At 39.7% G+C, this 15634-nt stretch overlaps 1 protein-coding gene across 1 annotated transcript in view; it reads left to right on the top strand.

Annotated features, from left to right (window-relative positions):
* The window catches only part of PAPSS2 (3'-phosphoadenosine 5'-phosphosulfate synthase 2), a 40176-nt gene that overhangs the window by 19250 nt on the left and 5292 nt on the right, over positions 1 to 15634 (top strand). The window contains exons 2-8 of the mRNA XM_083365015.1: positions 4599 to 4713; positions 4976 to 5211; positions 5791 to 5929; positions 6618 to 6736; positions 6857 to 6970; positions 8664 to 8775; positions 13834 to 14039. Of these exons, the coding sequence (XP_083221141.1) occupies positions 4599 to 4713; positions 4976 to 5211; positions 5791 to 5929; positions 6618 to 6736; positions 6857 to 6970; positions 8664 to 8775; positions 13834 to 14039 (1041 nt within the window). The remainder of the gene's footprint in view (positions 1 to 4598; positions 4714 to 4975; positions 5212 to 5790; positions 5930 to 6617; positions 6737 to 6856; positions 6971 to 8663; positions 8776 to 13833; positions 14040 to 15634) is intronic.

Genomic DNA, 15634 nt, shown 5'->3' with positions numbered 1-15634 from the left:
ATATGCTGACAGCAGCAAGAATGATTTATGCACAAAAATGGAAAGATACTTTAATTCCCACAATGGATGGGAAAAGTGCCATTGCTTACAGAGATGGCTAAATTAATTGTTCTAATAAAAAAAGACTAGATCCAACATTGTTTCTGCTTGGAAACCACTTCTGGATTTTATGCTTGACAGAGGAAATGAATGAAACTTCAACTTTGGGTTTTGCTGATACGTTTGTTGTTATACAAGTGGCTAATCCATATTAAGTATGTAAAAGTAAAAAGTTGTTGTAATTTTATTTTATTCTACTATGCTAAAAAGACTTGAGAGTCAAAGCTTTTCTTTTCTTTTTTCCTCTTTGCCCTACATTTCTTTCCCCCATTTCCCCACTACTTTAATTTTCATTTGCACTTTATATTTTGATAAGCTTAATAAAATTATTTTAAAAAATATAAAGCGAGGTTTTGATTATAAATTGCTAAAATAGTTTTTTCTTCTGTCAGTTTTCAGAAGCATTTCTCCACCGGTAGAATTGTTGTTGTTTTAAGGTTATAGTACAATCATAATAAGATTCATACTTAAAATTCTATTATAAAATTCTTACTCAGAAATAAAGTTGGCGTGCTCTAGCTGTTGTTTCAAATCAGACTTCCCAGGAATATTTAGAAAATCTAAAGCCACATAAAAATGTTAATCTATCCATGAAAAACAAACATGAAAAAACCTAAACAGCATTCTGATTCTTGGCTTTATTGATGGCAATTGATTCCAAGACATTAGGGGGGAGGAGAGGAATAAATTAGGGCTATGGAGTCACAGTGCTTAAAATGCAGTCATTAAGGAGTTCTGTCTCTTTAAGAATGATTCAGCTAAACGGGGGGGGGGGGGAAGAGGTCAAAAAGGGATTCTGGACTCAGATGGAATTTCTGCAAGCCAAGGGGTTCCAATAACATACAGAGTCCACTCCTATCTTGAGCAATACTGCAATCTCCTGGGCAAACTGCTTGAGCAATTGGAAGAGGATAAGAACTGGATTTGGGTTCCAAACCAAGAAGATTTGTGGTACTGGGGAAGCAGAACATGTGAGGTGGAAAACCTCTGTTCAGTTTTTTTCTTCCCGGATAAATCTCTTTAGGTCATCTAGAAAAGCCATATTTTCTCTTTGCACCCTTCAGTATGGGAATCAAAATATTGACCTACTTTCTAGCATAGCTGTAGGAGTTAATGAGGATTGTATTTAGAATAATATTTATTTAAGTTGGTTGCAAAGTCAGGGAGATGTTTAGACTGGATTTGATGTTTTTACCCCTTTTGGGTCCTTTGCAGGGGCCTGGGACAAGCAGATGTTGTTTGATGGTTTTAAAGGTATTGTTGCAAGATTTTAGCTGTTCCAAGTACCGTATTTTCCGGCGTATAAGACGACTCGGCGTATAAGTCGACCCCCGACTTTTGAAAAGATTTTCAAGATTTTTCGTCTTATACGCCGGAAAATACTTACATGCCAGTTGCCAAGTGTCCGACACAAGCCCGATTCAGCCCCGTCTGATGCAGATGGTGCAAAGCCTCCCTTTTGAAGCCCAAAGGGGATTTTCCTTCCACCCACCCTTTGGAATAAACGCAAGAGCTGTGTTCACATGACATGCTCTTCCAGGCCAGACTCTGCAAACGGCACGCCAGAAGCCGCAACCACTGCAGGAACTCCGAGTCCCCGCCTTTCGGCAGCCTGCACAGCTGAGTGCAATCTGGCTTTGAGAGCACATTTGCAGACGGAGCAGCCGTGCGTCTGGAGCCAAGCTCCGCCCAGGAGGCGGTCAGCCAGGCAGGCCCGGAAGACGCGCTGGAGAGCCGGGCTTGGGGCAGCCATGCTGAGGCCGGCTGGCGAGGGCCACTGCGTGGTCTGCGGGCAAGAGGGGTGCCAGGCTGCCAAGTACCGCTGTCCAGACTGCCGGGAGAGATAGCGGGTAGCAGGGCACGCTCTGCTTATGCTCAGATGCCGCTTGGGTGAGGAGGAGGGGCTTCCTGCCGCTCCCAGGGTCTGGTGTTTGCAAGGGGGAGGGGAAGGGGCTTAGAGGGTCTTGGGGGTGGGAAGGGAGAATCAGGGAGGGGGGACTGGACTAAGGAGGCTTGAAGTTGCTTTGCAAGAACGGGGACGCTCGATTGATTTATGTACTATTTTCCGGCGTATAAGACAACTGGGCGTATAAGACGACCCCCCAACTTTTGAGAAGATTTTCATGGGTTAAAAAGTCATCTTATACGCCGGAAAATACGGTAAAGCTGCCCTTTGCAATTGAATGACAGTTATTTTGTCGATGCAGTGGTGTTCATATGGTGCTTCAGATGTTTTGGGATTGCATGCAAAAATTACTATTGCTACTACCATTAAAGTTCCAAATCTTTTCCAAGTCTTTTTCCATTAAACCAAAAAGAAAATTTTCAGGTTTTATTTTTATAGTCACTTTAAGAATTTGATTTAAGATTACTTTGTGCACAAAAATGGAAGGACTTTGATCCCCACAATAGACAAATGGCTGCAAAAGTCGATGGAGTTAGCGGAGATGGCTAAATTGACTGCTTTGATGAAAGAAAGAAAAAAACATAACTACTTTTGTTTCTTCTTGGAGTTTGTGCTTCAGGTGGACAAAAAATGGAACTTTGATTTTGGGTTTTACCAATTAGATTTGTTGATATATGGCTAGTTTATACTATTATGTAAAAGTAAAAAGTTGTGGTTTGATGTTACTATTTTATTTTATTGCACCAAAGGGAGTCGCAAGTCAATGCCTTTTCTTTCTTTTTTCTCTTCTTTTCTACACTCTCCTTTCCCTTTTTCCTCCCCTATTTTTCCTATTATTTGTTTTTATGTTTTATACTATAAACTAATAAAAAGAGAAGTTAAGAAAGGGCACTATTGTTACCACCTTTGCTTTCTTCCGCCACAGTCATTCTATTTCTATTTGCAGCTCTTTGTACTTTGTAATTTTCTCCATTTTTTTCTTCTTCTGTGCTGATGCCTACAGGTTCTGTAACATCCTCTATCCAGACTTTTTTGTCTTTTTTATCGACAGTTGTTAAGTCCCGGATTTTTTTATTTAGTAAGAATGATGCATTTGACAGTATAATCCTATGCAAAATTAGATCAATGTCAGTTCAACTATATCAAGTATGGTTTGCTATCCTGTGAGAAAAAGAACGATCTTAATGTTCTATCCAAGTGTTTTAAAAGCTTGAAGTCAAAGTGTAAATACAATAAGAGCCTTGGTGGAGCAGTGGGCTAATGCCTCCTTAAGTAACACCAGCTGCCTGCAATTAGTGCAGGTTCGAGTCCCACCAGGCTCAAGGTTGACTCAGCCTTCCATCCTTCCGAGGGAGGTAAAATGAGGACCCAGATTGTTGGGGGCAATTAAGCTGACTTTGTAATAATGCCGCTTGGGGCGGGGCGGGGCAAAAGCCCTAATAAGCAGGCATATACATAGAATGAAGGCTATTGTTAAGCACATTTGATTTGTGCTTAGATTGTAAGCCGCCCTGAGTCTTCGGAGAAGGGCGGGATATAAATGGGATTAAAAAATTTTAAAAATTAAATTAATAAGGACAGGGGTCCCCATTTCCCAGTCCTGGACCAGTATCAGTCAATGGCCTGTTGGGAACCAGGCCGCACAAGCGGTGGGTGAGTGTGCAAAGTTTCATTTGCCCATGCATGGGATCTAGACTGTGTGCATGAAACCATTGCGGCCCCCCTCCCACTGCCAGCCCTGCCAGGGGTCCATTGAGCCAGAAAGGTTGGGGACCTCTGCAGTAAGAATGAGAAACTTTTCTGTTTCCACCAGCTACTTTTGGCTTTTTTTTTAAAAGATACTTCCTTCCATTGCTACATATCTGCAACCTGTTCAATGTCCTTAAAAAGGTAAAGGTTCCCCCACACATGCATGCTAGTCGTTTCCAACTCTAGGGGCCGGTGCTCATCTCCGTTTCAAAGCCGAAGAGCCAGCGCTTGTCCAAGGATGTCTCCGTGGTCATGTGGCCGGCATGACTGGATGCCAAAGGCGCATGGAACGCTGTTACCTTCCCACCATAGTGGTCCCTGTTTTTCTACTTGCATTTTTACGTGTTTTCGAACTGCTAGGTTGGCAGAAGCTGGGACGAGTAATTGGCTAAATCCTCCCCCCCCCCCCCGATTGTTGACATTGCGGGCATGGAGAACTGTAAACTACACTTAAAGCTAATGGGCCAAATTGTGATAATGAGCTTCAGAGTCTTCTATGAAATGTTTTGTTCCTCTGTCCCTTTATTACTAACTCAGGACAAGTGAAATCCTTACCCTAAAGAAAAGTTTCCTTAGGCCAACACTTTTGAAGACAAAGACATGAGGAACAGGCAGATGCATGTATGCATATTAGAATGCAGGTGTACCTTTCTCTGAGGCTTGAATAATGTACTTTTCCTGGGGTGCTGCTTTGTAACGTAATACTGGAGTTCACTCTTTTACTGCATTTTTATTTTATTTATTTATTTTTTATTTTAATTCCATTTATATCCCGCCCTTCTCCAAAGACTCAGGGCGGCTTACAATCTAAGCCAACATTTTTTTATGTTGTTTATATACACAGAACCTCCAAAGGTCTACCAATGTGGTGTACCAAGCCCATCATGTTAGCAGAAACAAGAGAGGACAAGTTCTGGGCACAAAAGGTGGATTTCGTGGCTGCACAGTATGGCTCACAGGTATTGTGTTCCCTCCTAGCTCAGGAAATTACCATCCAAGAAAAGCTTTTATTTCTATTGCATTACATTAAAGAAACAAACATGTCAAACTCGCGACGTCATGTGACGTCCTGCAACGTATCGGGACGGTTTTGCAATTGCCGGCAATGGGATGGGCGTGGCTTTCAGGCCGGCAGTTTGACACCCCTGCTTTAATAGGTCTAGTGACCACCACGGCTTTTATTTTTATTTTTATTTTTTTAATTTTACCTATGATTAACAGGTCTTTCTGGTGCTGGTAAGACAACTATTGGGTTTGCCCTTGAGGAATACCTTGTGGTACATGGCATCCCTTGCTACTCTCTTGATGGTGACAACATTCGTCATGGTCTCAACAAGAATCTAGGTTTCTCTGCTGATGACCGAGAAGAAAATATCCGCCGTATTGCTGAAGTTGCCAAACTATTTGCAGATGCTGGCTTAGTTTGCATTACTAGTTTCATTTCTCCTTTTGCAAAGGTAACTCTGTCTGGAAAGTTATTCTGTCCTTTTAAAAAAAATACTTTTTTTATTCCGTCTCCTCGTACAAATTTTTCTCTTTGGGAATGTAACATCCTTACGCGTACTTCTTTCTAATATCTTCCAATCCAGCTTTCTCCAGCAGGAAACTTTCCCGAAACACTGGACTTCATCTGTTTCATTTAGCTTGACACTAGTCAATAAATCAAAATTTTACTTGTGGGAATTTGATGCCGTTTTACTGTCCTTCTGCTCAGTACCGGCATTTCTTTCTCTCTGGCTCAAGCCAGGTTTTTTTTTTAAAAAAAATGCATTAGTAAAATTGGAAGGTTCGTGTGAAAAGAAGACTCCAGGCCCTGTAACCCAACCTTTTATCTATTTGGCCAATAAACATGGGTAAAACTGTATATCTGTCAGAGAGAGAGAGAGAGGAAAACCAGAACATCTTGAGCAGTCCTGTTACATATTTCTTTCTCTGTTTGTTTAGATATCTTCATGTCTGCGCAATAGATGGAAGAAAGGAGGAGGAGAATAGCAAGATACTTACATTACTGATTGTTACTTTGCTCCTTTTTACAGGACCGTGAGAATGCACGGAAGATTCACGAGACAGCCGGACTTCCTTTCTTTGAGGTTTTTGTGGATGCACCTCTCAATATCTGTGAAAGTAGGGATGTGAAAGGCCTGTACAAAAAAGCACGAGCTGGAGAAATCAAAGGTTTGATCATTTTACCCTGGCTGCAGGATGTACTGTCTACATAATCTCCCTTCTTTACATTCCTCCTCCTAGATACTAGCTTTTATCTGCAAATATCCTAGGGCAGGGGTAGGCAACCTCGGCTCTTTTATGACTCATGGACTTCAACTCCCAGAATTCCTGAGCCAGCCAAGCAGGCTCAGGAATTCTGGGAGTTGAAGTCCATGAGTCAGAAAAGAGCCGAGGTTGCCTACCCCTGTCTTAGGGCATCAAAACTCGGTGAACTCTTGCATTTGTCGTGTCATTTGACTTGAATGACACGGTTGGGTAATAGCTATGAAGCTGAACAAGTTTGTGATTCGGCTGGCAAGTGAGGCTCCAACAGGTAGCTGTAAAGCCATATTAGCTAGGGCAGGGGCAGGCAACCTTAGCTCTTTTGTGACTTGTGGACTTCAACTCCCAGAATTCCTGAGTCAGCAGGGCTGACTCAGGAATCTGGGAGTTGAAGTCCACAAGTCTTAAAAGAGCCAAGGTTGCCTGCCCCTGAGCTAGGGAAAAAAATTATGGCGAAGTACCTGATGAGATTTTGAAAGCAGTCAATACAGAAGACACAAAAGCCACTGCTCTTATGGATGTCCTATTTGATCTTTGATTTGAAGTCTGAACATAATCTTATTGTCTTACATATATGAATATCCAACTATTCTAGGATTCACTGGAATTGATTCGGAGTATGATAAACCAGAAATCCCTGAACTTGTGCTGAAAACCAACATTTTTTCAGTGACTGAATGCATCCAGGCTATTGTGGAGCTCTTGCAAGAACAGGTATCATCATGTGAGGGTTTTCAATAACAAACCCTAATCTAGCATCTTCACTTTTTCCAGGTTTGTGCTAACCAATCCATGTTTTTCAAGAGGACTTTTATCTTTTTATTCCTCTACTAGAGCATTGTTCCTTCCACTGCAATTAAAGATGTGCTTGAGCTGTTTGTACCTGAAAATAAAGTGGAACAAACCTGGGCTAAAGCTGGTACTTTGCCATCTATAAACATTACCAAGGTAAGAAAAAAGTACGGTGTGATCCTGATATAGGTAAACCATCTGCTTAACTGTCTAAAAGGTGAGAAAAACCTTGTCCTGGGTGTTCTTAGATTTAAGCCAACCCGTTTGCCATATTTGCCACCTTCAAAGTACTAAGGATGAGCAGAATAAGAAAAAAACTACTGTTTTGTTGGCCGTTTCTAGTGGGGAATCAGCTTTCTGTTTCAAATTTCATTTTTTTGAGAAAACTTTTTCTGTTTTAAAAATTCAGATAAAATGGTCTGAATGATGGAAGGAAGGGCTGACGGTTGATTTTTGGGTCAAAGCAATGTAATATGAGGATAAAAGACATGGTTAGAAGAAAATAAATATACAAGGTTTGTTTCCCCGTGCACAACTTAAAAGCGAAATGTATCTTTTTGTCTGTAAGTGAGAAATATCTATACACATATACATAGTATATTTAAGAGAAAGATATTCTTTGGTCCTGCTGGCCTTCAAATCACTATGGATCTACTGGAAATAAAATGCCAAGGTTTTGCAGAATTCTTTTATAACCTTTGTCAGGCTCTTGACAGCTGCTTCAAACAAAGAGAATGAATTTTTCTAAGCAAAATTCTCACTGTGTTACTGAGATTAAAAGCAGAAGAATGTTTACTTATTTACATCCTGCCTTTATTATTATTATAAATTACTTGAGGTGGCAAAGATATATAATACTTCTTCCTCCTACTTTTCTCACAACAATTACCCTGTCAGGTGAGTTGGACTGAGAGAGAGTGACTGCCCCAAGGTTACTTGGGTAGCTTTCATGATTATGGCATGTGGTGGCTCAGTGGGTTAGGACGCTAAGCTTGTCAATCAGAAGGTCGGCAGTTTGGCGGGTCGAATCCCGAGGGCTGCATAGCAGAGTGAGTGCCTGTTACTCGTCCCAGCTTCTGCCAACCTAGCAGTTCGAAAGCACGTAAAAATGCAAGTAGAAAAATAGGGACCACTACGGTGGGAAGGTAACAGCGCTCCATGCACCTTAGGCGTCTAGTCATGCCGGCCACATGACCACAGAGACGTCCTCGGACAAGCGCTGGCTCTTCGGCTTTGAAACGGAGATGAGCCCCGACCCCTAGAGTTGGAAACGACTAGCACGCATGTGCGGGGGAACCTTTACCTTTACCTTAGAACTCATAATTTCCTGGTTTCTAGGCTAGCTTGTTTTCTAGGCTAACCCAATAAGGATTTCAGCAACTGAACCAGTACAGTAATGCCCCAATACATTAAGACTGAGTCTTCAAATATTTTCTTGTGAATAAGGAATAACTTTCAGAAGTGGTAGGTACATTATATCCATGCTCTTTTTGGGAAGAAATACTGTTGATTTTATCTAAGTCAGCGGCCCCCAACCTTTTGGGCATCAGGACTGGTTCCGTGGAGAGAGGTTTTTCCCCAGGACCTGTGGGGTCTTGGTTTTGTGTGCTGCCTGCATTCTGCAGATGGGGCTTTGCTTGTTTGCGTGGCCTGGTTTCTGGCATGCCGCTGCCTGGTGTGGGTCCATGGCCTGAGGGTTGGGGACTCCCGATCTAAGTGACCCTAATTGGGAATACTCTGATAGCTAAACTAGAAAATTATTTTCAAACTGTTGTACTGAAATGCTGAAAACAGGTACTCCTTATTTTTATGTGCAGATGCCATATGCTATACTCTCTTTATTTTCCAGTTGGATCTACAGTGGGTTCAAGTCCTAAGTGAAGGTTGGGCCACTCCACTGAAAGGGTTTATGCGGGAGAAAGAATATTTGCAAGTTATCCATTTTGGCACTTTGCTTGATGGTATGATATACTAATTCATATGTGTTAGACATTCTTTTTGGAAAATTATCTGAAAGAACCAAATTCTCATTAATCTTTGATTAGTGTGTAATGAAATTAGTACCTTTTTTTCTTTTGAGGCCAGTACAGGTAGTCCTCGACTTAATGACCACACTTGAGCCCAGAATTTATGTTGTTAAGTGAGACATTTGTTAAGTGAATTTTGCCTCAGTTTACGATCTTTCTTGGCACAGTTGTTAAGTGATCACGAGTTGAAAAGTTAGTAACGGTTGTTAAATGAATCTGGCTTCCTCGTTTATTTTGCTTGTTGAAAGGTCGCAAAAGGTGATCACATGACCTTGGGATACAGCAATGGTCATAAGTATCTGAATTTTGGTCACATGACCATGGGGCTGCTACAGAGGTCATGTGAAAAATGTCACTTTTTTCCACTGCCTTTGTAATTTTGAATGGTCACTAAATGAACTGTTATAAGTCGAGGACTTCCTGTAATCATAGTAAATAGAGAAATATGCTGATCTTAGACAGGTAAATTGCCAGATCAGCTCAAGTCAAATCCTAGATCATGAGCACGCCAAAGTCAATAAATCCTGGATTCACTCTGGTCCTAAAGACCACAGAGTAATTTTGTTGGCTGCAAGGCTATTTAGATTCAGATTACTCCTTTTGTGTGAATCTCCTTGAATGATCGTGGACTGCTTAGTTTGCATAATCAACAGTTGTCAGAAACTAATAAAGCAGTAAAAATAGTTTTAAGCAGAGCGTTGAAAACAGTTTAATAGGCATGTGAAATATTTTACTGAGCAAGCACATTGCTGGAACTTTGTTTCCCACTATCATGTTTCTCCTGTCTACCATAGGTGAAAATGGAATGATGTGCCAATATAAGGACCAGAGATTTCTTATTTATACCATCTTTAATTCTGTGAAAACTTGCATCTGCTCTAAGTCAGATCTTGACTACATCCTAGTTTTGGTAGGATGTAGGTAAGATCCAATTTTATTCAGCCGAGAAGATGCATAATGTTTCAACTTTACTTGTCTTTTGATGGTTCTTAGGGAAATTAAATGAAAAATCCCAGAGGCCTCATTCAAGTGTAGAATATGCAGCCCATATTCTCATATGCATGAGACAACGTTGATACCCATGAGCCGATCTGCCTGTAGATCCATCTTTCTAGATTGGTCCTCATCATGCAATCATGGTGGAAAACCATTTAAGTGTCATCTTGATATTTTGGAAGCTATTTATGATTGAGAAGGAAAACAGTTAAAATATGGTTATTAATTATCTTTATATTTTGCCAGGAATGTGTAAAATTCATATATTCAAACTTGGTATGTATTCAGTTGTTTTTGCTATGTTACGAAAATAATTTGAAAAGATTAATTGGCAGATTGTGCATCTTTCTGAAATGAAATTTTGATATAGAAATCCAGAATCATAATGAGTATTCTTATGATCCAACCAGTTACACTGTGCTTTCCCAACATTTAATTGATTTGGAAAGGGCAACTCTTAATTGGTTTCATACCTGATTGGAGATCATGGCAAAATGCTTCTTAACTTTGATGGATCTGGGTGTACGTTCAATATTATGCATTCTCTTTCTTCTCCTGCTTCTTTCCCTCTTCTTCAACAGATTGGGTACACACAACTTATCAACCACTGACCCAAAGGAGCTTACCAGCTATAGCCTGAGTGTTCAATCACACTTGGCCAATAAAGAATATTTTAGTCTAGTGTAGTCTAGTCTAGTCTATTTCTATTTCTGTTTCTATTACTGTTATTTCCATTCCATTCCATAGCATCTTGTGATCATCACCATCTTTTCTAGAATTTTTCATCCTAACACAGTGTTGCCCATTGTGATATTCTAGGGCAGACACGTCAAACTCGCGACGTCACGCAACATATTGGAGCTTTTTCTCCATTGCCGGCAATGGGGTGGGCGCGGTTTCCTGATGACACGTCCGGCCCGTGGGCCGGCAGTTTGACACCCCTGTTCTAGGGGAACAGTTATTAGGAGAGGATTACTAGAGCGATAGCAAGAATGGGTAGTCTCAAAAAACTGCCATAGCTGACTCAGAAGGGTGTATTAGGCCTGAGGGTTACACATTTGAAAGACTTGCTGAATATCACATCTGACAACAGTAAGATAACTTAGTAAATTATTAATTATAAATATATTACTCATCTTTTAAAACCTGGTGACACAGTCTTTGTGAATTTCTCTCCAAAGTTTGCTTGTAAATTTATAAGAGTATGCCATTAAGTTAAGCAAAGAAAAGTGCATCTGGTTGAATCATAGTATAAATATATATATAACCACTTCTGAAAAGTGTCTGATTGTGCATGGATGCAGTATGATCTGTAGATTTGGTAGTTGTGAAATTTAACCCAAGGGCCACCGAGTAGTGGTTTGGATTCAAAGGTGTCCTTCATGAAGCAGAAAGTCGCTTCTGTTCATGGAATTTTTCCATTGTTTTTCAGAAACAAGAAAATTAAGCCATCATCCAGGGACATTCTTCCATTTATGATTTTTTTGTTCTGGGTGTTAACTATTTTAATTTCCCTTGTACATGTGCAGAGCAAGCCCATTTTACAAAGCATCCAAGCTGCATCTGAATTAATTGGGAGCCCTCTACTAGAATGGAGAGCTTCCCAGCAGCGAACGCTTGCAGTTTACTAGTTTCAGAAGCCCTATTTACATTTCAAAGCTCACAACGTTATTTTTTTCTTTTTGCACTGGCCTGTAAAGAGCAATATTTCAGTCACTTTGCACCACTGAATGATCCCATGTGTGGAGGCCTTCTCCATTTTAAAAAGCGTCCCACATGTAGTATGATACTTCAAGACATCGTGAGAGAAGACAAAAGTCTCACATCATCCTATGTAAGTGGTCTTTTTAAAAAAAATTGAATTGGGGAATAGTGTTCTGTGGATGCCACCTAGTGGCATCACAGGGGCCTGGTTTCACATTGCCAGCTCCTGTTTGAAGCTGAGATTGAAAAGCTGCAAGGGAGAGGTTTCAATACAGGTAGTCTTCGGCTTACGACCACAATTGAGCCCAACATTTATGTTGCTAAGTGAGACAGTTGTTAAGTGAATTGTGCCCCGTGTGATGACCTTTCTTGCCACAGCTGTTACATGAATCACTGCAGTTGTTAAGTTAGTAACATGGTTGTTAAGTGAATTTGGCTTTCCTATTGACTTTGCTTGTCAGAAGGTTGGCAAAGAGGATCACATGACTCTGGGACACTGTGAGTGTCATAAAGATGAGTCAGTTGCCAAGCATCTGTGTTTTGATCACATGATCGCAGGGATGCTATAGCAATCATAAGTCACTAAGTAAACTATTGTAAGTCAAGGTCTACCTGGATTTTTTTTTCTGTTCCAATTATTTTGGACCATGTTTTTCCGTATGGAAATATACACCCACCCACCCCATGGGCACGACATAAATGAAAAATTATTTTGCCCACAACGATGCCGTTTTAGTCTTTAATGCTTGCTTTGTCACATGTAACCCTAAGCTTGGGAGGACAACACGGAGAGGTAAAAGCAATTCACTTGCACATCTTTGGATCCAACCCATGCTCAGGATAATCAGAATTATTTCACAGAAGGTAAGAATAGTGAGAATGGTCACAGCATCCATTAACTTTGAAATCAAACTCAATGGCTAAACAAATTTCACTTCTAATTTGTTAATTGATTCTGTTTCATGAACTGAGAACTTGAAATGCAGTGAATTATATTTGTAATTCAAAGGGCCTTCTCCCCTTCCACCCCCCACCCACCCCTTTAAATAGCATTCATGTAATGGCAAAGTTCTTGATTGTAAGTGAAGCTGAAGCTGAATGTGTAATTTGGACTTCAAAAAAGGTTATTTCAATAGAACCAGATGTGGGATGCCCTAGATATAATTTCAACAAAGCAGTTGAAAAGTATATAAAAAGTATATCAGCAATTGCTGATATTCTGATGCAAAAAAATAGACAGGATAAGCCACAAAGGACAAGAAATGATGTCAAGACATTATTGCACAACCTGTTGTTGCACAACTGTGTTAGTAATTTATGTCTGAGGAGGAGTAATCTGCGGTATTCTGGAAGAAATGAGCTTGTGAAGCCCTAAGCCTAGAAGGATTTTGTGCTATATAGTATTAAATGAGAGCCGTGGAAAGGGTGAAGAAAGTAGCAACAAACATTAGGACTCTGATATCAAAAATGAGTGACTTGTTGGAGCTCTAAGTAAGAACTGTGGAAATGCTTTTGCCCTCTCTTTATAACTGAGTCAGCATTCCTGTACACATTTGGTTTTGTCCATTTTATTAGATTTATATTGTAGGCTCTCCTAGGGAAGTTCATGAATTGGACTGTAGGACATTAATTGTTTGATTCAAACAGTGATTTAGAAGAAAAATATTGTATTGAGAATTGACCGTTACAGCCAACTAAAATTAAGGAAATGATTCAACAGAGGACTGTTCAAAAAGGAGAAGAAAGAGCAATTCCTAGTATTAAAGACAAGCAGGTCAGAAAGAAATATAATATATAAAATTAAATGAGAATAGCCAACTATTAAAACGAAATCTGAATGATGTGATCTTCAGTCTGAGACTCATAACTACTAGATATTTAACTTTACAAGGAGTACTGAGTGAATAATGCCCTTCAAGTGAAATTATTGTATTAAAATTGAATGGTCTTCATTCAAAGTATTTAAACAAAGGATAGTTTGTGAAAGAGGAAGATACATTTTCTAGTTTGAAGTTTTGCTCTAGTTTGTCTTACATACATCTTGAGATCCTTAATTTCTCATAGAAAAGAGAAAAATATATGCTACTAAATTCTAAGAATACTACAGGCAGTTTGTAATTATGTTGTGAGAAAATAAGGAGATAAGCACAAAAATCAAGTGTTTAACTGTTCAGAGAGCCTACTGTTGAAAATCTCCTTTTCTAGGGATCTCAAATGAAATACAGCCAATTTTCCTCCATTTTTAAAATTAATTTTAAAATAATTTATTGAATTTAATTTTTTTCCACACAGATGGTGTTATTAACCTGAGCATACCGATTGTACTTCCAATCTCTACTGAAGACAAGAAACGTCTGGAAGGGTGCAGTGCATTCACCCTGGAGTACAATGGGCGGAGAGTGGCAATCCTTAAAAATCCAGAGTTTTTTGAACACAGGAAGGAGGAGCGTTGTGCTCGTGTTTGGGGAACCACCTGCGCGAAGCATCCACATGTAAAAGTAAGCACAAATCAATTCTATTTTTGCCTCCAGAAATATGAATAAATTATCTCATTCAGAGGCATCTGGGACTGGATCAAGATGGCAGCCTCAACCATCTGATTGAAGGCCCATCCCTTCCCCACGCTGGCTGAGGAATTCTGGGAGTTGAAGTCCACAAGTTGTAAAAGGGCCAAGTTTGAAGACCCCTGTTCTAGTAGATAACAGCAAGCTGTTGTTAGCTTCAGTTTCCAATCTAAGAATGTGTAGAATATTTAATATCATCAAGAACTATGATTCATACTAAATCCTTCTCCTACACAGGTAGTCCTCGCTGTATGACCACAACCCCAAAATTTCTGTTGCTAAGCAAGACAGTTGCGTGAATTTTGCCTCATTTTATGAATTTTCTTTCCATAGTTGTTAAGTGAATCACTGCAGTTGTTAAGTTAGCAACACGGTTGTTAAGTGAATCTCACTTCCCCTTTGCTTGTAAGAAGGTCGCAAAAGGGGATCACATGACCCCGGGGCACTACAACTGTCATAAATATGATCCAGTTGCCAAGTGTTCAAATTCTGGGGATGCTTCAATGGTCATGTGTGTGAAAAATGTCATGTCACTTTTTTCAGTGTCAAAACTTCCAACCATCACTACTCAAATGATTGTAAGTCAAGGACTACCTTTATTTGTGCACATTTCTGATGTTTTTCATCCTATCACCTGTCGCTCAATTTGATTTATTAACTTTAAGTACAGATTTTCCACTTACCCAACTTGTTACAGCTAAAAAAGAGGGAAAACCAGTATTTGTATACCTTGTGACCTTATATTTTTATTTGCCAATTGGCTACCTCTGATTACTTGTTGTTAGTATATTATTTCATTTCCTGTGCCAATGGACCTTCACAAGGTTTACAAAAATTAATATGCAATAATGTAAACAATATATTACAACCGTATAAAAGGATATTCATTTAAAAGATGTGTGGGAGAAAACAAATACCATAGATCCATTCATGCAGTATTTCTACAAGGAGTGCTTAGATAAAGACAAAAGTTTTCAACTGCTACTAAAAGTTGTAATAATAGGTGCCTCACAAATTCAAAGAGAGCATTCACAAACAATAAACTCCACCATGGAAAAGGACAAAATTTTGTATGCAATCCCAGAATAGCTCCCTTCAGTTTTTGGGACACATACAAAGATGGTTTCAGAAATCATCCATCTCTATATTGCAGGATCCAATCTGAGGTTTAGTCTTCCGAGCTTTTAGATTTGTGCTGGAGCTCATCCTCAGGGAATTTCTCTCTGGCAGAATGGGATGTTTTGTGTGCTATGTCTATGAAATCAGCTATGTCTGTATTGATGAAAGTGGTCTGTCAGCTCGCATACTTTATCTACAGTAGCAGCATGTAGAATCTTAACCATGGTTTGATCACTTTCTTTTTTTAGGCATTTTAAATAGTAATATCTACAAAATGGTTATTTCTCCTTACTTTAGATCTGAGGTAGAGGAATCTAGGGGAATCCAGATGTTGTATGATCCTATCTTCTACTTCCAAATTAACATAGCCTGGGATACAATTATGGGAACTGAAGTCCTGTAACCGCTGG

Source organism: Vipera ursinii (assembly GCF_947247035.1).
Source record: "Vipera ursinii genome assembly, chromosome: 5".
Taxonomy (NCBI): domain Eukaryota; kingdom Metazoa; phylum Chordata; class Lepidosauria; order Squamata; family Viperidae; genus Vipera; species Vipera ursinii.
This window is presented reverse-complemented; position numbering and strand designations above follow the sequence as displayed.